This window comes from Mirounga leonina, unplaced genomic scaffold (assembly GCF_011800145.1).
Source record: "Mirounga leonina isolate KUSES-001 unplaced genomic scaffold, KU_Mleo_1.0 Mir_95, whole genome shotgun sequence".
In the NCBI taxonomy this organism is placed as follows: Eukaryota; Metazoa; Chordata; class Mammalia; order Carnivora; family Phocidae; genus Mirounga; species Mirounga leonina.
Window position 1 is genome coordinate 8,094,755 of NW_023270865.1, and position 22,131 is coordinate 8,116,885.

Consider the following 22,131-nt stretch of genomic DNA (forward strand, 5'->3'; position numbering starts at 1 on the left):
AAATGTGACCTTATTTGGAAATGGGGTTATTGCAGGTGTAATTAGTTAAAATGACTAGGATGGGTCCCTAATCCAATAGGACTGGTGTCCTCACAAAAGGGGGGAAGCTGGGGGGATGCCACAGGAAGATCACAGTCATGCTGCCACCAGCTAAGGAACTACCAGGTGCTGGGAGAGGCCTGGAATAGATCCGGCCCTACTGGTTCCAAGGGGGCACAGCCCTGCTGATGCCTTCCTCTCGAACGTCTGGCCTCTAGAACTGTGAGAGAATGTTTCTGTTTGTGGTACCTCGTTCGGGGAGCCCTAGGACATGAACACACTGCTTCTTACAGGAGGCAGCCAGCCCATAGGCGTTCTGCCTGCTCTAACCTGGGAGACGTGAGCGTGGGCTCTTCCGAGCCTCCATGGAGGGAGGGCGAGAAGAGGGCGGACATCAGGACAGGCTGCAGTCTGCAGGGATGTGGGGACCGGCCCCTGCTCCGCCAGCTTTCTGCTGCCCAAGCCGCCACCGGCAGAACGATCGCTTTCATCCCTCCCTTGCTGGTGTGCAAATGTGAGCCCTTCATCAATGCCCCATGCTGCCTGCAGGCTGAGAACACTGATCTACGAGTCTCGTGTGGGCAAACCTGACAGAGAGGTGGCCGACGGCGCCTAGAGTCTCCCCCATTTTCCTTACCAAGACAGTCAGGGCCCTTCCCCGCTGTTCCCGCCACCATGACTTCGTGCCTCTCAGGCTTTCTATTCTAGGCTCTCACGGTGCCTTCAGAACTGGCTCTCCCTGGCGGAGGCATCTATCCGTAAGCAGGTGACAACCACTTAGCCTGTTCCCAAGGACATTCCATGTCATTTGATGCCCCACCACATCAACACTCGGCCTTGGGTCCAGGGCAGGGGTCTGTGGCCCACTGCACCCCAGCATCCGGGTGATGGGCCCCACCCACCAACACAGGGCACCGGGACCAGAACAGGTGTTGGTAGCTGGTGGGCACTCAGCACCCCTAGCCCACCGGCATCTCCACACATCTCAGGGAAAAGGACACATCCCTTCTAAAAGGCAGCTGGCAACTAGCCTGGATAGAAAAGATGATCTTGGAAAGTAAGGATGATGTTGAAATTGGTTCATCACATGGTTTTACTAAAGTTCAAGCACAGAGATAATGGCTTACAGAAAAAAAAAGGTATATAGATTGTGCCATCTCTTAACTCCAGAGTTTTAAATTTTTATTTTTATTTTTTTTTTTAAAGATTTGCTTTATTTATTTGACAGACAGAGAGAGTACAAGCAGGGGGAGCAGGAGAGGGAGAAGCAGCCTCCCTGCTGAGCAGGGAGCCCAACGTGGGGCTCGATCCCAGGACCGCAGGATCACGACCTGAGCCGAAGGCAGACGCCCAACTGACTGAGCCACCCAGGCACCCCTTAAATTTTTATTTCTTAAGAATTCACTTCAAGTGAGAGAACCATTAAACATGGCCACAGGTTGTCATTTGGCATCTGTTGGGACTGAATTGCTTTCCCCCAAAAGGATAAGTAAAATCCTAACCCCAGTACTTCAGAATTGACCTTTCTAGGAAATAGGGTTTTTCTAGAAGTAATTGAATTAAAACGAAATCAGTAGGGTAAGCCCTGATCCAATGACTGATATCCCTACAAAAAGGGGCATCTTGGACACAGAGACAGATATACACAGAGAGAAGATGATGTCAACAGACACAGGGACAGCACCGTGGAGACAGACTGAGGTGAGTCATCTACGAGCCAAGGATCGCCAGCAAACCACCAGAAGCCCGGAGGGAGCGTGGAATGGGTCCTCCCTCATAGCCTTGGGGGAACCAACCTTGGTGACACCTCAGTCTTGGACTTTCAGCCTCCAGAACGGTGATGCACTACATTTGAGTTATTTTAGCCTCCCAGTTTGTGCTATTTGTCATGGTGGCCCTATAATAATACAGCAACCATACAGCAGTAGCCGTTTCAGGCCAGGGTTATCGGTGAATGCTGAAAGTAGCAGGTGCAGTCCTGACGAGAAGCAGGTGCACGCGCAGGTCTGTGGTGGTCCACAGACATGCGCAGAGCAACGAGAAATTGGTCACTGATGTGCAGGTTCCCACAGGAGGTCAAACAAGATGGTGTTCCGCTTTATTTCAGCTTTTATACTGCAACAAGTGTCCTTTCATGGTCTCCACTGTAAACATACTCCTTGTTTAATAAATAAAGATACTGGGGGAGAAACTTGGAGACCATGCAAATACCTGTTTCTCCTGACTTTCACCCACTCTTCACAGCATCCATCAGTGGATCTTGTCTGCAACAGTTACTGAGCTGTTTGCCTGTTGGTGATATTCTATTTCTCTCTCTCTTTTTTAAAGATTTTATTTATTTGAGAGAGAGAGAGAACAAGTGGGGGGAAAGGGCAGAGGGAGAGAGAGAACCAGATTCCCCGCTGAGCAGGGAGCCTGATGTAGGGCTTGATCCCAGGACCCCGAGATCATGACCTGAGCTGAAGGCAGATGCTTAACCGACTGAGCCATCCAGGTGCCCCTCTAATTCTCTCTTTTATCAATTATTAATTACAATTCTTTTTAAAGAAAGATTTTATTTTTATTTATTTGACACAGAGAGAGTGAGAGAGAGAACACAAGCAGACGGAGTGGCAGAGGGAGAGGGAGAAACAGACTTCCCGCGGAGCAGGGAGCCCGATGTGGGGCTCCATCCCAGGACCCCAGGATCATGACCTGAGCTGAAGGCAGACACTTAGCCAACAGAGCCACCCAGGTGCCCCTATTAATTAAAATTCTTCTGCAAAGAGCTGTCCCTTCTCCTCATTCATACATTCAATTACTTATATCAGGATGCACTCATGAATGTTTATTTTACTCTATGGGTTATAATCCAATACTATCATTTTGTTGCAAATTGCTCCAGCTTTGGCCATTAGGAGCTCGTTTGGGTTGGCTTCTGTGTTGTTCTGACAAGCCCCATCCTTTATAGCACACTTCCTCATGTTCAGCACTACAAGGTGTTCCAGGCTCATCTAGGACTTTCCTGCCCTGGCCCTAGAATTTGCCACTTCTGCAAGGAACCAGGGTTGAAGTGGGGGGTGGGGGTGGGGAGGGAAGTGTTTAGGAACAAAGATCTGGGCTCTAGGGATGCTCATGGTTACACGGGTGTCGGCCCTCACGGCTTTAGGCTCTCTCAGTGACCACAGCAAGGGAGTACAGGTATGCATACCAGCCCCCCATCTACCTTTATTTCTGCACCTAGGTACACGTCTGCACGTATCTACTATCCATCTATCTGCCATTTAAAACCGAGTTCATGCAAATACCTCTGATTCTGATTCAACACCAAAAGCTCATTTCAGTCTTCCTCCTTTCTAGCTGTAAACTCTCTCTGACAGCGAGAAACTTGGCTCTCATTATCCAACACCCATTTACATATTTGTTCAACCCTACTATACACACAACGCAATTTCAGAATTGCTAACCCAAACCCCTGTAAGAAACACATCTGCTAACTGGAGTACAGCATTTTTGGACAGTTTTTGTCTTTAGTCTTAAGAGTATCCGGTCAACATACTGTTTTCCAAAATTATTTGGGTAAGTTGTTTTCTCCCCCGGTCCTTGCAACGGGTTATAGTAATCACTTGTATTATAATTAAGTTCATTCGGTACTGTTCGGAGTCCATTTTGGGTCTCTCCCACATGCTGGATAATTTGAATTGTCTGTTTACTTCTTGGGTATGTGAGGTTCTTTTTTTTTTTTTTAAGATTTTATTTATTTATTTGACAGAGAGAGTGAGCTAGAGAGAGAGCGAGCACAGCCAGGGGAGGAGGGAGCGGGAGGAGCAGATTCTCTGCTGAGCAGGGAACCCGATGTGGGGCTCCATCCCAGGACCCTGGGATCATGACCTGAGCTGAAGGCAGACACTTAACCGACTGAGCCACCCACGTACCCCGGCAGGTGAGGTTCTAAGTCAGAGCTGAAAAGAACCACGCTCAAGAAGGGCTGTGCACTCTGCATCCTTGTCACCCCATCCCTATCTCCCCCTTCTTTCCACTGCTTTCCCACCAGCCCCAGTGCACACCATCTAGCAGCCACTCAGGAAAGTACTGGCTAATAATAACAAAGCCTATTCCTCTTCTTGGAGATGAAGAGCCACAGGTAACTAGAGCTCAGCTTGACAGGAATTCTTGGGTAACACTTTCAAATTTCTTGTACTTCCTTTTCTTCCTCCTTTTTAAAATGTAGCATCTCAAAACAACTTTGCAGCCTAGGAAATTATTTGTAAATATCTGGAAAATTAAGTAGCAATAATATTTGCAGGAAAAAATAATTCTGAGTAAAAGTTGTTTTTTTTTTTTTTGTTTTGTCTCATAATAATGCTCTCGTTGCTCATTTTCTCTGTAATCAGGATTTGATTTTAGACTAATGAGGAAGGAAGCCACCAGAGATGAGTCAGTAAACGCAAAGCCAGTTATAAAAATCTGGGAAAGAAAGCAAAGAGTTTTGCAAATGTGGACCTAAGGAGGAAATTGGCATCTGAGACTCTACCCTTATTTTTATATCCAGAGGACACTTGGATCAAAACATGAAAAATAATAAAACTTTAGGATTAGGGTAATGTGGATTTTGAAGTCACATGCCATGACATTTCCAAGAGAGTAATGAAATATTTGGCAAATTCTGCAAATAAGCAGGCCTTTTTCTATCCCCAGTCCTCCGAAACCTTGTAAAATGATAATCATACCACCTACTGACAGCAAAGCTGCACAGGTAGACTCACAGGCTTGAGGAATATGGAAAAGGTTATGGGTGATCCAGAATCAACAAGTTTATTTGATAAATATTTAATTTTATTGATAAATATTTGATCTGGATTTACATTCTACACCTGTCAATATATTCTCTCTATTTTGTGTCACGTCAGGGGATTCTATAGCCTGTTAGGGGCATGAGTCTCCAAGTCAAGACAGAATCGGGGCTGAATCCTGGCCTGGCCACTAACTGGCTACATATCATTGGGCCAGATAACCTCCCTAAGCTTCGGTTTCTTCATCTCTATAATGGGCACAGTGATACCAACCTGTAGGTGGCGTGAACTTTGAACCCGATGTGAGAAACTTAGTAAGTGCCTGGTACAAACCAAGTGCTCCCTTGGTAAGCGCAGCCTCGGGGTTAACAGTGAGGACTCTGGGCTCCACTGGAATGCTGGCTCTGCCACTCATTTGCTGTGTGACCTTGGAAAAGTCACTGAACCTTTCTGAGCTGTTGAAGAGGGAGTAGTAATCTGGAATGGGGATAATAATTAATAACCAACTCTGAGGGGCGCCTGGGTGGCTCAGTTGGTTAAGCGACTGCCTTCGGCTCAGGTCATGATCCTGGAGTCCCGGGATCGAGTCCCGCATCGGGTTCCCTGCTCAGCGGGGGGTCTGCTTCCCCCTCTGCCCTCTTCCCTCTCGTGCTCTCTGTCTCTCATTCTCTCTCTCTCTCAAATAAATAAATAAAATCTTAAAAAAAAAAAAAAAAACACCAACTCTGAAATAGCGATGACAACAAATGGAGTAGGTACCAGGATCCAGTGAATTAATACGGACAGAGCACAGAGAATGGGACCAGATGTACCGCACTCTAGAATACTGTCAAGGACAGTTAGCTAGGATTATTCAGTCAGCCCACCGGATGGATGAGGAGGGCACCCTGGTGGGAGCCATTTCTTACACAAGAGTACCAGGCCTGGTGCCAAGGTCTGGAAGGAGACGTGCTGGCAGTGTTTGTCGACGGCTTCGGAGTCCTCAGGGGCTTACTCCATCTGTCAATGGCGTGTCAAGTGGTCTAACCCACAGTGGTCAAGAGCAAAGCTGAAGTCAAGAACACAGGAGCTGACACACTCATAAGGAACACATTACAGCAATTTGGCTGCAGGGAAAAAAAACAAACCCTTGCTCATGGGTTATGCAAACCCTACTCTGCAGTCAGCCTGCTTCAAAATTCTGGGTTCCACAGAGAACAAATCTTTGAGGTAAGATGCTAAAATCTAGAGTGCTGGGTGCTTGCTCCTTTGTCTTGCAATCATTCATCTTCTGGCATATTTATTCAAATTGCATGTCTTTGATAAAGGTTGTATTTCATCTCATGAAAAAAAATCAATAGAAAGAAAATGAGTGGGCTGTTTTGTCTTTATTTCTAAACATGCTAATAAATTATCTACTCTCACTGTACTGACACTGTGTTTCACAGGGAAACAGCTCTTTGTACCTTACTCTACTTCAAGTCACACAGAAGAGCATGTTCTATTAATTCCCCAGGCAAGGCTTTCTCTCCCACCTTCTTTCTCCCGACGGAACAACGGGATCCACAGACGGGACCTCCCAGGTTCTCTAGTGGAGGGAGTGACACAGGCCCACACCCTCTTATACTTGATACTGAGTTCAAGAATTTTCTAAAAACGGAAAGTTTCCTTATACCCTGTATGGAGGCAAAAGTCAACCTGAACTGACCCACGCCTGTAAATGTAAAGAACTTACCTCCCTTGGTGTGAATATCATACACGGATTCGGATATGATGCCCAAGGCCCTGCCATGGGCGCTGTATGGAATGTGTGATGCTTTATTCTCATAAAACCCCCCAAAATGTCTCAATTCTGAAACAAACTGGGCCCCAAGATACAGGACTGTGGACCTCTAGGAGAGTTACAGATGCTGTTCTGTTCCAAACACAGCTGTGTGAAAAGAGCCAGTGAGAAAAGTAATTCTAGAATTTTCTCTCAACTGCCACCTTCTTTTAAAACCAGAACTTGGGGACGCCTGGGTGGCTCAGTTGGTTAAGCGACTGCCTTCGGCTCAGGTCATGATCCTGGAGTCCTGGGATCAAGTCCCGCATCGGGCTCCCTGCTTGGTGGGGAGTCTACTTCTTCTCCCTCTGACCCTACCCTCTCTTGTGCTCTCTCAAATAAATAAATAGAATAAAAATCTTAAAAAAAATAAAATAAAATAAAAGCAGAACTTGGGCCCAACTACCACATTGCGGATCTCATGATTTTAAACAGGCAATAATCACTCAGAAAAGACTTTGCCCCCAATTGTGTTTGCCCCTCAAGTGACCACACCATAACTTACACCCTACAAGGTTCTACAGAAAACGCTCAGTGGTACATACATACAGGGACACACATGTCCTTTTAGGGGATGCATGCTCTCGGGAGCTACTCTTCCAGAGGGAGAAATAAATGGAATAAATAAATAAATATTTATAAATAATTATATTCATATATAATATTTATAACTCGCCCTGTGAGTTAATGGATCAGGAATTTAAACCTGGGTCCAACAGGGCGCATGGCATGAGCAAGTTTATGGCCTCTGTGGACTTTAGTTTCCCATGCGAAAATCGGCAGACACCACCACCTACTACTCAGGGCTATTGCACTGAAACAAAATAATGCCCACTGTCCACAGAGACACAGGTTAGCTGTTTTCCACACCCTTCTGGCACTTAGCTTCCTCCTCTGGCGGAGGCACTCTCCGGGGACAAAGGTGCAAGGCAGAAAGCTCGGTGTCCACTTTCTCTCACACGGGCAAGCTCAGACAGAGGGGTATGGATATGTAAGGTATACGCATTTGTAGTGCATGTTTACCTATGACGGGGTGGCAGGACATGGATTTGTACGGAGGTTCTGGACCCAAACCCAGCATCAGAAGGTCCGAGGAAAACAGGGAGTAAACAAAGCTGGGGGTACTGCCAGTAGATGAGCTGTTGGGGACCAGGGGAGATGTCATTTAAGGACACCTGCGCACTCATAAGGGCATGGCCTTGCTGGTTTGGATTTGGCTGTGGAATGGAAGAGTCCAGATGTGTGTGGACAGCTTTAAATCAGTAGTTCCCTCTCTTGGCTGCAAGATGCCAGGCCCACCCCAGAGAATCAACTAGAATGGTATGTTCGAAGGTCTCAAGGTGATTTCAGTATTGTCATGGAAGACGAGGCCACTGAACACAGATGGACGGCAGGTGCTCCAGCTGCCCGGCTTCTCCCGTCGTGGGGGTGGTGGTTACAGAGCCTCACCGATTAGGAAAGGAAAAACACACAGCGCAGGGCCTCACGAAGCGAGGGGTTATCAGAAGCCCGGAGCAGAGAACAAACGCATTAATGTTTAACCAAGTCACGGCTGCCCGCGGAACAAGCCCGAGACCCGCCGGCATTCTCACCTGGGGCTTTCCCATTCCTGGTCGTCCTTGTCTTTCTCTTCTTTGGTGTCTCCTGAATGTGGGTGTTTCTGCACGATGCGCATTCCACCAGCTTTCACTAAAATGAAAACAGAAGGGGGTGTGATCAACCTGGCAGTGGACCAGGGGAACTAGCTCGAAAGCTTTCAGCAGCCCCACAGCTGCGAGCTAGTCCAGATAATCTGGCATCAAGGATGAACCACAGAGGTTCCTGCTCTTTCGGGGCATTCGGTAGGATGTGGCAGTGGACGCGATCTTTTACTCCAGAGCCACGTAGAAACCTTCCAAGGCTGCTTGCTTTAGGTCCTTGATGCAACCGGGTCTCCCTTAGCCCCCGCCCTGTGACATTTTCTCAAACGCCGATGATGCTTTTGATGGGGTGATACAGCCCTGGGGGACACAGGACAGTCCCAGAGCCCACTCAGGCAGCAGCCAGTGACATCTGTGGTAGCCTTTCCCAAACTGTGTTGGGAAGCCTCGGTGTTGGCACGTGTTAACTTTTAAAAATGCCCTTACTGACATATAATTCATATACGGTACGAGTCACCCATGTAGAGTGCGCAACAGTTTTGAATGTACTCAGGGCTGGGTAACCGTCGCCACAGTCAGTTCAAGCCCACGGTCATGACCCCAGACAGAAACCCCAACCCCGTGAAGGGTCACTCCCCAACCCCCTCCCCCAGCTCACAGCAACCCCTCTTCCAGGCTTGCCTGTTCTGCATATTTGACCCCCTTCTTTCACGCGCATGTTTCCAAGGTTTACCCAGGTGGCAGCCCGGGTCAGACCTTCGTTCCTTTTTTTATGGCTGAATGATATTCTACTGCACGGACAGACCACATTTTATTTATCCCTTCATCTGTGGGTGGACACTTAGGCTGTTTCCACGTTTTGACTATCATGCATAAGGCAGCTGTGAACAACTTGTGTACAAGTTTTTATGTGGATACATGGACGTATACCTTCACTTCCTTGGGTATACACCTAGGAGTGGGAGAGCTGGGTTACACGGTAACTCTCTGTATATCCTTTTGAGGAGCTGCCAAATGGCTTTCAAAGCCACGGCACCATTCTGCATTCCAACCAGTCCGAGCGTTCCAATTTCTCCCGATGCTTGCCAACGCGTACTATTGTGTAACTTTTAGGTTATGGCCATCGCAGTGGGAGTGAAATGTTATCTTATTGTGGTTTGATGTGTGTCCTCAATGGCTAATATGTTAATACTGCTCTGCAAGAAAACAAACCAAATCCACGCCCCCCCCATGCCCAAATGGAGATTCCAGGATCTCTTAGTGTGGGAAATGCGGTGTTGAACACATTAAGTGGGTTTCCTTAAGACAGATTTTCTTGGCCTTTAGCATGCATTGTAAGCTTTATGAGGGGCACAGAGTGTACCATCTTTCCCAAATTCATTTGACCCCAAAACTACCCCCCCCACCCCAGTAATGCTGGTTATCATCCTTCAGGACTTTAGTGTTCCACATTAAATAGAGTTTGGGAATGCTGGCCTTATATCCAAAAAGCCAGCCTCACCTGGCTGTCACCAGCATGGGCTTTGGGGTCGGTAAGCTACAACACGTCCTCAGCTATAGGGTGTCGGACTATTTAGCCCCTCAAGCCTTGCTGCTTCATCCGCAGAAAGGGGTTAAGAGCTGCATCCTAAGATCTTTAAATAAGAGAAGCTGTCGAGATGCTGAATATTTATAATAAATATAATGTTTTCTTTAAAAAAAAAAAAAGAGAAGCTGTCAAACCTTTCCCCTGTATGGTGTGTGGAGATGGGGCTCTGATCACACAGACTGCCAACCTGTCAGGCCACGTCCTCTGCTGTGACAAATTTGGTTGGACCCTGCTGCATTAAGAAAAGTCCAGGACAAGTCTCCTTCTGATGCAAAAGGAGGGAGAATGTGAAAAACGCCCCCAGGCTCTCACACTTCGAGGTTATTAGTTTTCAATGTCCCAGGGAGTTTGTGGGCCCCTGCCTTCAAGAAGCTGACAGTGCCTGCTGCCTGGCCAACAGTCCCTGGCAGCAGGCTGCTGAAAGAATCCAAGGCAGAGGGCAGGTAAGATAAAGGACTCTGTATAATGATGCATCTGCTGCCACCACTAATTCTTTTCAAGGGGACGTTCTGCTTTGGAAAGAAGGATATATAATCCTGTTTAGTAATTCTTCCAAAAATTTGCTTTTTATCCCATCTATTGATTTTTATTTCAATCATTTTATTTTCCATTTCTAGAGCTTTTATTTCCCTGTCAAATTCACCCAGTCTTTATTTGATAGGGTCTTATTCATTCTTCATGGTTTTAATTCTTTTCTATATTTAATCATTTTAGGCATACTTGTTTTGTAGTTGTACATTCGATTATTTTATGATCTGAGGTCCTTGGGAGTCTAATCCCACTGCTTGCTTTTGTCTGCTGAGTCTCTCTCTCATTGCAGTAACTGCAGATTATGAGCTTTTCTTCAGTAAGGCTTTGTCTGTGGGGATCCTCTGGGGCCTGGGGTGTAGACATACTTCTGTCAAACCAGGAGTATAGGCACCCGGAAATCCTTTTTACGTCTGATTTCTCAGAACAGGAACTGCCAAACGGTATAAATTTGAACTCACAGCCCATGTAAAGGCAGTCCTGCGTTGACAAATTCTTAGGGAGAATTTTTTGTCCCCCCACCCTTGCTCCACAGGCTTGGCCTCTAAGCCCCCAGCTGTATGTTGTTAAATGAGACCAGTGGGGGTGGGCCCTAATCCAATCTACTGGTGTCTTTATATGAGGAGGAAGAGAAACCAGGTCACTCCCTGCCTCACGTGGGCCCGAGACTCGTGCTAACAGTGCTGAATTTCAGTTTCTTCGGGTGTGGTTCCTAGGGATTTTCCTCCCTTCGGGCTCAGATTTTTTCAAAAAGAAAGAACAAAAACACCACTGCAGGTGGCTAATCAAGATATTCCAGGTTGGGTAGTAAGTCAAACCTTAAAAAATAGAAACGGAAATAAAATTCTGTAGTTATGTTAAGATAATTTTCTACTCTATTGAAATGTAAGCGTATTTTTGGCCAAAGGAGGAGGCTGGAAAAATTGTTCCCTTACATTTTTTTTTTTTTTTTAATTCATTTCCTCCCCATCCATCCCACCCTTAGTGCACATCCATTAGAAACTCGTCAGAGGTGCTGCTATGGGCCGAGTTGTGTCCCCGAAGCTCATGGGTTGAAACCCTCACCCCTATAACCTCAGACTGTGACTGTATTTGCAGACAGGGTGTTTAAAGACTGGATGAAGTTAAAATGAGGCTGTGAGGGCAGGTCTTGAGCCAACAGGGCTGGTGTCCTTGTAAAAAAAGGAAGAGACAGGAGGGATGCTGCCACAGAGAAGTCGAAGGAGGACGCAACAAGAAGGCAGCAGGTCTGCAGCCAAGGAGAAAGGCCTCAGAAGAAACCAGACGTGCGGGCACCCTGATCTGAGACCTCCAGCCTCTAGAACTGCGAGAACAGAAATTTCTGTGGTTTAAGCCCCCAGTCTGGGGGATTTTGTTACAGCAGCCTGAGCAGATGAATACCCATGCCTGTTTAAAAAAAGATGTCTGAATCATTTCAATTTGGCAGACATCAAACATTAAAATGGTAACTCACACGTATGCTCTGTAAAGGGACTGAAGGGAAAAGGGCTGTGTCACTAACTACAAAGAAGACTGATGATGAAGGTCAAGGTGACATTTGAAATAATCGAGCCCAAAGCCCGGCCACCCCTCCGTTGAAGTACACACGTCAAGGCTCAGTCACCTCCCATTAGCGCTTCATTCAATTCGGTTTATAAAAACAATTAACTTCATCAATCCCTCACAGTGTGTGTGGTGATTAATGCAGCAGTAAAAAGTGGCAAGAATAGTAATAACTCAACACCGAGACAGGTTCATTTGAACTTGCAATACTGCCAAAACGTTATGATGGCACATATTTATTGTGATTGTTTTACCCCTGTCACGAGGACTCTTCATTTGTGAAAAATACAAAGGCAGAGTTGTTTCTGCAGAAATCTTTGCAGAATTATTTGCAAATGGAAGTATTTTTACGAGACATTAGAAAAAACAAGGACTCGGATTGTTGGTGTAGTGGTTGTTACTCAAAGGAGAGCTCAGAACTGAGAAGAATACCAAATACTGTATTTAGTATTAGAAGTGTATGGACAAAAAAAAAAAAAAAAGAAGTGCTGTATGGACGACAGCGATGTGGGTCCTGGAGCCAGATCTCTGGGCTCGAGTCCCAGCCCCAACTGCTCGCGCGTGCGTGTAAGTGTACTGTGTATGTGTCTTTCCGTGTGTGCACGCGCACGCGTGCATGTCTGGGCACATTGCTGGCACCCTCTGTGCCTCAGGGTGCTCCCTCTGTGAAGAAAGGGGGACAGCGCTCTCCCTGCCAGGGGTTCGCCGAGGACTCAATGAGTTAGCACATGTGAAAGGCCTCCCACCGGGCCCGGCACCTGGCAAGTGTTCCACTGATGTGGTCAGCTAAGCATCCCTAGGACTGTCGTCGGTACATCGCCATCTAAGTATGGAAGCTTCTAGAAAATCACAGATCCTGGGTAATGCTTCAACTTTGTTCTTCTTCACCATCACTGTGTGCAGAGCTCTTTCTCACCCCTGGCCACATGACATCCCACCTTAGAGTAACCCAATGGAGTGGATCCTGAGGGGTGAAGAAGGGGAGGCCAGCAGGCCCGGAGCTGGATCTGGCCCTGGCAGCCTGTACCCTTGATCACACCCTGCAGGTCCTTCTTTGCTTGGACCTTCCAGGAAACAAGAGAGCATCACTGCTTCTCAGAGGAACACAAAGTGATGGCCCAGGGCAGGCTCTGGTTACTGTGCCACCCAGGAGACAAGACGGAGAAAGTGAGTTTGACATTCAAAGCTCTTTGCAGAGCGGCTTCCTGCCTATGGGGTAAAGGGAGGGGAGGAAGCCTTCTCCGTGGTCAGACTTCGCCAGGTAAGGAGTACTGGGGAGGCAGCTGAGGACATCTCCCCCGCCCCGGGTCTGGGAGATTAGGTGGGGACGGGACTAAGGAACAGGGTCCGTGGCAGCTCGGAGAGACAGCTCTCCAGGAGAGGGGAGGGAGAACCCACCGGGAAGTGAAGAAGAACCTCCTGTCTGCGGGGGCTCGTGGGTCTGCAGTGGGGCTGGGTTAAGGGGAAAGTAGGGGATGAAAGTAGGGAGAGGTGCTGCCAGCTGATCTACCCCCCTCCCCCCGCCCTGAGGAGAACCTGCCCCCCCCCAAGACACCTGCAGTCCTGACAGGGGCTTCCAGGTCCGTGGGCAGCGCGGGGAGCAATGGCTGGTGCTAAATAATGAGCTCTGATCAATTCCTGAGCTTGTGCCCCGGACGGTTTTCTCTCTAAAAAGCTGAGGAAGAATGAAGGCAGACGGCTATCCTGCACTTCGAATCATAGACCAATGCGGGAAGGCCCTTAAGTGACACAGAGCAATCCAGTCACTCGTGGAGCTGAGGTTCAGACACATGACGTGATGGCTGGGGCCACAGAGCCCTGGTCAGAACTGGACAGGCCGGGCCCGCCTTCCACAGTGTCCATTCTACCACCGGGCTGGGATCCAGAGCACAGAGTGAGTGGTGACCGGCCCAGGACGGGGACCTTGCTGGACAGACTGGGCCAAAGCTGAGGAGGGGGTGCGGGCAGCCGCTTGGGGATCCTTCAGTTTAGGGAAGCTGATTGCCGAAAGTGCAGGGAAAAGGAGGATCCATCTTCCCCTCCCCCACCAAGATGTCTACGCCCTAGTCCCGTAGAACCTATGGATGTGTTGGGTTAGCCGGCAAGGGGGAGTTAAGGTTGCTACTCAGCTGACCTTAAAATAAGGAGATTCTTCTGGAAAAGGCGAAAAAAAAAAAAAAAAAAGGACTCTGCAGAACCCTCCCAGAAGGAATGAGCCATGCAGACACTTTGATTTCAGCCTGGTGGGCCCCATCTCAGACTTCTCACCTCCCGAATGATAAAATAGGAAAGTTGTGTTATTTTAAGACTCTAAGTTTATCATGCTTTGCCTACAGCGGCCACTGGAAAGCGATGCAGTGGCAGACTTAAGTCCCAGGTGTCACCATAAGCCCCCACTCCCTGTCCCCTGTGCACAGGCCATGGGATGGGGGGCCTTGGCCTCTGCACTGTTCCTTGTAGGAAGGCTCCCCGGGAAGGGAAAGAGACCCCCACTTGTTCAGCCCCACCGCTGAGATTCTGGGTTGTCTGTGAACAACAGTGAGCACTACTGAACTCACTAAGGCAACTGTAACTAGTACTTTATACTTTTGATGTCACTGTAACTAACACAGTACTTGAAACAACAGTGAGTGTTCCCTATACAAATGAAAAGATTTCTGAAGTTGGGAAGGGGAAACATTCCCCAAACCACAAAAGAATGCACGGGGCATCGTCTGGAATGGAAAGAGGATGAAACCAAGTACGGAACAATGAAGTGAAATCTAAACTATGTTTTAGAAATGCTGCGTTCCACCCTGACAGGGAGTTTTTGAAAAAAATGCAGTGACTAGAAGGGTCTTTTTTCTCTTTTTTTCTTGGCATGTCGGGAGCAAAAGCAGACTTTCCTGTGCTCTTCAAGGGTTAGTGACTGGATTGAGGGCACCAGGGGTGTGCTTAGCAAATCTGTGACTGAACAGTTAATACAATAAAAGACAAATTAGTCTTCCATTGCTGGTGATAGAGTGGCCTAGATAATCTGAAAACCTTCCTGCAGGAGACGATTTAGGGAGAATTATCACCCACAAACTTTTAAATGCATCCTTAACTCATGTTTGAATGATTCATGTAACAGAGACTTGAATTATCCTCAAATGACTAAAAAAAGTAATCTGTTTTCCGTTTCACTTTAAATAAATACAATTATGTTTATATTTCCATTTGACTCAGTTCTAGAAGGGACGGAAAGTCTACTTTTCAAAGAAAACCATATGTAAAATTAGTAACGCTCAGAGCTATCACATATTAGATTTACAAGAACTTTACTGACATATGGTTTTGGCTACCCTGGGAAATGGAGGGGAACGGGGCCATCAAAATGTATTTAACAGAGAGATTTTACCCACATCACCACCACAAACTCCTGAAGATAGGCAGAAATGAGTAATAGCGTGTCTCATAATTATGTTCCGTGCCGCCTTGGCACCCTGGTCCTGCTATTTGATGGAACAGAACCTCGCTCACTAATTCTAACTTTGCTAATCTGTATTTGCAATAACGCTCATAAAACAAGCCGTCTCAGCCCATTTCTCCACGGATACTTTGTAGTGGAGAGCAGTGGAGGGGTCTCAAGTCATTAAGACTTCATTACTTTTACCGAGGGCCCAGATGACAGCGCCCTGCAGGGTGAGGCGGGGCCGCCAGCGCCTTTAGCTCGAGCTGGTGGCTCCTGCCACGACAGGGAGTTACTTAGTTTCCCTCCGTCTCTCCCACTAACACAGGAGGCCTACATGTTACTAAACTTCTGTTTGTTTTTCTCTTGTTAATCCGCCATGAATTTAGAAGGGTAGAGGGCAACACCAGCATGCTGTAACACTCAGCACACGTTAGTTACTATTTCCACTACTAAGATGCTACCTGAACTGGCTGAGAGGCCCCTTTGCATCACTAGTACACACTGGAGATGGCTCAGAAGTGGAGGGACGTTGCAGATCCTGCATGCTCTGGGGGATGAGAGGTGATGAGAGGCTCGGGAGAAACTCTCTCAGGAGCTATTTATTATTTTGTGCCTGGCACTGGGCCAAGGCCCTCGGGGCAATGCTATCAATAAGACTCGGCTCAGAAATGGGGTGCCTGGGTGGCTCAGTCAGTTGAGCGTCCGACTCTTGGTTTTTGCTCAGGTCATGATCTCAGGGTTGTGAGATTGAGCTCTGCACTGAGCTCCGCACTGAGCACAGTGTCTGTCTGTTCCTCTCCCTCTGCTCCTACCACCTGGCCCCACCCCTTGCCCCGCGCAAGCGCGCTCTCTTTCAAATAAATAAAATCTTTAAAAAAAAAAAAAAAGACTCAGCCCAGAAGTAAGGAGAAGAGAGGCAGATAGGTGGAGTTAAGTGTGATAATGAGGAAACGGGTTGCTGTGGGAATGCACAGGGGGGCACCTGGCTCAGACAGCAGTAAAAAGAAAACACAAAAGAACATGAAGATAGTTATGGGAGAGGACTTTATTGTTTCCAATTGAGAATTTAAGCACTAGTCTTTGTTACCCAACTTAAGCACTTAATGAAAGGGTTCCCAAAGTTTTTAAGGCTGTTATTTTGATTTATGATTTACCTCTGATGATTATTCTTTATTATAGTGGGTTGTCGTCTTTTTAGTTTATTTTTTAATAACATCTACTCCGCGGAACTGCCTCCTCTCTGGCCATGCCAGAGTAAGCACGGACACCCTGAGCTTTCTTGCTGGAACCTCTGTAATACAGGGGAATGCACTGAGGGGCATTGCTGGGAAGCAAAATACTTCAAGCAGCAAAAGGCCCCTTTCTAACCAGTACCCCTGGGTCAGGATGCCAGGCCCTTCCTCCAACTCTGGCCAAGTGTGACTGGTCTTGGAAAATGCAGAATAACAGTGACAGATCCCTAAGTAGCTCCTACTTGACTGGGGCCCCAAAGGCTGAAGGACCTGTCCTGAAATCACTTGAGGAGTTTACCTGTGGGATTAAATGCCCTTTGGCACTGGTCCTGATGGATGGAAGGAACAGAGCTGAAGAAGTAGCAAAGGAAGCCCTGTCCTGAGCCTTTCCCACAGGAAGGTCAGCTGGCCCAAACCTCCCATTTAAAAGAATAGGAAAACTGAGCCCTAGCAAAATGATGGGCCTCAAAACTTAGAACCCAAGTTCACTGCTCACCAGCACAAATAAGTTGGTTCCTTGCTCCTGGCGCATAAATAAGCTATTTAATTTGTAATTCACAAAGCTTAGCTGTTTACAATTCAAAGAAAATTAGAGCCCTTTATGAAGTTTCTCCTGGGAAGTTAATAAGTACAGTTTATATCTCTGATCTTAAAAATCTCCATATTGATATCTCTCCATGCAATTACGGCGACTTTGATTTGGTATCATTCCAACAGATACACTTTAATGCCACTCAACAGCCAGGGACAGGGGAGTCATGGGCAGACGGCTGCCACATAGTCCAAGGCCATGAGTGTAACTGGAGGTGTTCCTTCCTGTGGAACTGCCCAGGTCAGTGGGCAGCTGGATGCGGATCCCTAGCAGTAGGAACTAAAGGTCAAAGTTATCTTTAAAAGCAACCCCTTTGAGGCACTCTCTCCCTTTTTTGTAACTAAACCAATGCAAAGGGCCCCAAAGCCTATTCTCCATGATAGTGGAGCTGTTTTGTGAAATCCCATGCCTCTTCAGTCCCTACACACCAGTTAGCCATTATTCTTCTAAGTGCCAGTTGTTGTTGAGAGCTTCTCTCACCGGTGAAAAATAATATCTACTCTGGAATGCAACTTATTAAAAACCGCTTTGTTGCCCCTGTTGAGGGAGAGAATTAGTGCCCTAGAGTGGGAATGGCAGACAGAGATCACCGGGCTCTCCTACAACAAGAATGGGCACAAATGGGCCCCCCAAAGCAGCCATGTTTGGATAAGGCTTCTGTTAGTGGAAGACTGACTTTATCAGTAATGTGTACAATGAAGACCCTGAAGGAAGCCCCACACTGAGGTGACTCAGTTTCTGCGACGGTGGCCTTGGGTCCTCCCATATGGATCGACTGTCATTCCAAAGGAGAAGAGAAACAGACATCGACAGGGTTCGTACAGAGTCGGAAGAACAAACGGGAACTGTGCTCGGAGAGAAGGCGGTCTGAACATAAAGCCCGCTTGGATTCGTATTTTTTGTTTGTTTTTAAGAAAGATGACTCTTTCCTGGATTTAGCTTCCTTGGTTCAGAAGTTTAGGATTTGAAGAGGAAAAAAAAAAAGCTCACGGAAAAAGCACTTAAGAAAAGCTGGATGCGAAAGAAAGTCGGGCGAACGGGGACCGTCACAGTGAGTAATTAATGATAGAAATTGTTTCCGCTCCTCTGGTTCTTTTGTCCGTATAAGACGCTGTCCGCCTACAATCACTCATCACCACGACACTACACACATGGACTTCTAATCGCTCCGGATACTCGTTTTCCTAAGACATCTGCTCATCCTGAGTGAGTACTGGGCGCAAACGTGTCTGGGGAGCTTGTGCAAGCAGGTCCTTCAAGTCATTCTGATTTGCATGCAACTCCCCCGGCTTCGAGGCTGCGGGCCCTGCGCGTCCGGGGCCTCGGCAGCGCGGGCCGAGTTGGTCTGCGGAGCCCCGGAACGGCCGCCAGAGCCCGCGCCCCGGCGCCCCCTCCGCGCCCCGCGCTCGCGCCCCGGGGTTCGAGCCCGCCCTCGCGCCCCGCGGGAGGACAGAAAATGGGAACGAGTCAGTACCGGCGGGCGGGTGTCCGGCCTTCGTCTCTAGCTTCCCCTCGGGAGGCGAAGACATGATGCGACCGCGTGTCCGAGGGGCTGCGACGGCGACGGCGACGGCGAAGACAGCGGGCTCGCGGGCCGGGCTGGAGGAGCGCGAGCGGGAGCGGGGGCGGCGGGGCCGCGCACGGAGGCGGTGACGGCGGCCGCCGGGAGGGGCGGGCCGGCGCGCGCCGACGTGGCGCGTCCCGCCCACCGCGGCTGCGCGTTGTCGTCACGGCGCCTGGCCCCGCCCCTCCGGCGCCCGCGCGTGCTGTGTGGTGAGCTTGCGCAGTCGGCAGCGCCACGTTGGAAGCTGTGGCTCGGGGCGCGGGAGGAGGAGGGAAGGCGAGGGCTGGTGTTTGTGGGGAGAGGAGGCGGGGCTGCTGCTGGCAAGGGTTGTTGGCGGAGGTTGAAGTGGCCCAAAAGGAGGGTGGCACCTTCCCGGGCCGCCCTCTACCGACCGCCAGATGGACGGTGACGACGGTGGCGCGCCCCTGGGGACCGGCCTGTCTGCCAGATGCCCTTGTCCAGCTCACGCTTGGAGAGATTAATCACGTGCGGAGAGGAGACCCCCCCCCCCCCCCAGGTGGGACCGATCGGGAGCCCGAGGATTGGAGGGATTTGTTAAAAGATGCTGCAAATGGGAGTACTGCCCGTGAGAAAGCGCTGGGAAGCCGGGGGTCTGGACAGAGTTCCAGGACTGTGTTGCGTCTGTGTCCCGTGTGCTGTCTCCTTGTCGCGATGGATCTCGATTCTGTCCAAAGCTGATCCTTCGCTTTCGTGCCCCGGTTCGCATCCTTCCCGCTTTCTCAGGCGCTTTGCAATTGCAGATATCCCCTCCTGCGCCATCAATCCCGCCTTGCTGAATTAGCGTTCAAACATGCCCAGTGTCTTTAGAAAAGGAAACACTACCGTCTCTCTTGGCTCTACATCTACTTTTGACAATACAGTACCTCTTTTGATCAAAGAGGTTGAGCATCTCACTCCCTCTTATCCCTCAGTCCAGTCCAATCCATCTAGTGATCCTCCAGCTGTACAGAGGCTGCCCCCAAACCGGGAAGGTTCTTTTGCCAAGGTTACTTAGGACTTCCATGCTGCCCAATCCAGTGGTCGCTCTTCCAGTCTCATCCTACTTGACCTCTCAGCAGCACTTGACCTAGACGACCGTCCCCCTCCTTAGCTTCAGGGATGCCACATCCCTGCCTTGACATCAGTGTTCTGGCTGGGTGCTTGGCTGCGAACTCTGTTAGGTGTGTTGGCTTCTTTTCTAGATTTGTAAACATTTGAGTATTCTAAGGCTCAGCACCAGCCTTCTTCTCTGGACTTCGCTCTAGTGGTCAACTACAGGCCCACGGGTATGACCGTCATCCATATGCTTAAGGATACCAAATCTGCAAACCCATTTCACTATCCCTGTGCCTTCACTAAGCTTCAGGCTACTTCCTTGACCTGTGGATGTCTAAGGAGCACTGCCCAACTCTGCATCACAGCACACATAGAAATGCACATTCTACTCATTTGTCCCGGGCTTTCTCCCCACATTTCAACAGTATAATAGCAAGATAGCTGTTGGCCAGGCGGCAGTCATGATATATTTGTCATCCCTTACATTCATTCATTCACATCAAAACTCAAAGACAGGTGTCAGCAGCTTAGAAGAAAATCCAAAATAAATAGTAGAGTGCTCTTTTTAAGAGATGCTGCATCACTTACACTCTTAATGCAGCAGAGTGAGAAAATCCACAGACAACTATTGATTTGGATTCTGAATGGAAAGAACCTTTAAGGATACCCAACCAATTAATTGTATGAATATTTTCCTTTTTATGTATGTGCGTGAGTACTATATGGTTAAAAACTCATGTCTTAATAAGCCCCAAAGAACCATTTCTAGGAAGTATAAAATTTCTAGGTTAGAAAACATTGTGTTATAGTTTAATTGGCAGCATTTTTGCCTTCAATGGTACATAAAGTTGCATGTTAAGAGTGATGATATTTTCTATCCCGTGACGTGTGGCATTCCTAGGGAATCCTAGGGTAAAAGAAGGAGGTTTCTGAGGAGGGAGTCAAGCTATCCAGGGGCCTTAGTGGCCCCACTGGGCTACCCTGAGGCCTCAGAGGATCCATATCTTTGCTAAGCCCTGTTCTGGGACTACACTGGGACACTTCGATGTGATTGTCATGTCTAGTTTTACTTATTCAAAGCAGAATTCCTGAGTCACCCACCTACCCCATAATACTTTCCTACCTAGAATAGCATCCAAACTACAGTGGGGGGTACCTGCCTAATCAATAGCATTGCTATTGAAGAAGATGTGGTTGTGTAAGCATCTTGGCTTGGAAAAACCACCTGTGTTTCCCAGCCTCCCTTGCAGCCGGGGGTGGGGGGCAAATTCTGCCACTGGAATGTAAGTGGGAGTTTGTTGGGAGATTACTGGCAAAATTTTGCATGCTTGAGGGGCGCCTGGGTGGCTCAGTTGGTTGAGTGTCTGACTCTTGATTTCAGCTCAGGTCATGATCTCAGGGTTGTGGGATTGAGCCCCGTGTCGGGCTCCATGCTCAGCACAGAGTCTGCTCGAGGTTCTCTCTCTCCTTTTGCCCCCCCCCCCAAATAAAATAAATAAAATCTTAAAAAAATTTTTTTGCATGCTTGATATGAAGACTGCCCTTCCTCTCCTTGACTTCACTGTTGATACTGCCCTGAATTCAGCCAGGAAGTGGAAGACAGAGCAATCCTATTGCAACCATGAGGCGACTAAAGGTAAGCATGCCAAATGCTAAGGGTAGCAGAGCACAGAGATCAGAGGCATGTGGGATTTGAGGTTCTGTGGAGGCTCTGCAGAGCAATGGACCTCCCTTATAGACTATTGTGTTGTGTGGAAAACAAACCCCTATTAGATCAAGTCCCCGTGGTTGGTGTCTTTACATGTAGCCAAATGCAGCCCCCAACGCACATGGCCTCCCAGGCCCTGCATGATGGGGGCCATGCCCGCCTCTGGGAGCTCATGTCTCATGGCCCCTCTGGCCACCCTGGCCTTTCTGATACTCCTTTAGTGGGACAATCCAGTCCTTCCCTTTGGGCCTTACCATTAGCTGTTCCTCCACCCGGAACCATCTCCCGCAGATTCTTGCACGACTCACTCCTTCTTATTTGGAGTCAGCTTTTCCATCGGGCCAACCTTGCCCACCAAACCTGAAGAAGCCAGCCCAGGTACTTGACTCTCGTCCCTTTGTGTTCACAGCACTTCATCCTCATCCAAAATTCCTCATCCATCTTCTGGGCATTAACTCTCTGTCTCCTCTGACTGTAACACCAATCATGTGTTAGCCCCACGAGGGGAGAGACCTTGTCCAATTTGCCCACTGCATGGGCAGCATCCAAAACCAAAGTGAGCACATAAAAAGCACTCCGTGGATATTCTCCCCCATAATTCCAGAGCATGGATAC

The 22,131-nt window shown here is 48.4% G+C and overlaps 1 protein-coding gene and 1 long non-coding RNA gene across 7 annotated transcripts in view; one reads left to right on the top strand and one right to left on the bottom strand.

Annotated features, from left to right (window-relative positions):
- DAP (death associated protein) overlaps positions 1 to 18,838 on the bottom strand; it is a 65,316-nt gene extending 46,478 nt beyond the window's left edge. The window contains exons 1-2 of the mRNA XM_034998777.1: positions 18,663 to 18,838; positions 8,205 to 8,301 (exon numbers count right to left, since the gene is read on the bottom strand). Coding sequence (XP_034854668.1) covers positions 8,205 to 8,301; positions 18,663 to 18,717 — 152 coding nt within the window. The 5' untranslated portion in view covers positions 18,718 to 18,838. The remainder of the gene's footprint in view (positions 1 to 8,204; positions 8,302 to 18,662) is intronic.
- LOC118006181 overlaps positions 17,906 to 22,131 on the top strand; it is a 177,815-nt gene continuing 173,589 nt past the window's right edge. For all 6 annotated transcript variants that reach the window (XR_004677988.1, XR_004677989.1, XR_004677990.1 and 3 more), the window contains exons 1-2: positions 17,906 to 18,394; positions 21,345 to 21,444. This is a non-coding gene — a long non-coding RNA (uncharacterized LOC118006181). The remainder of the gene's footprint in view (positions 18,395 to 21,344; positions 21,445 to 22,131) is intronic.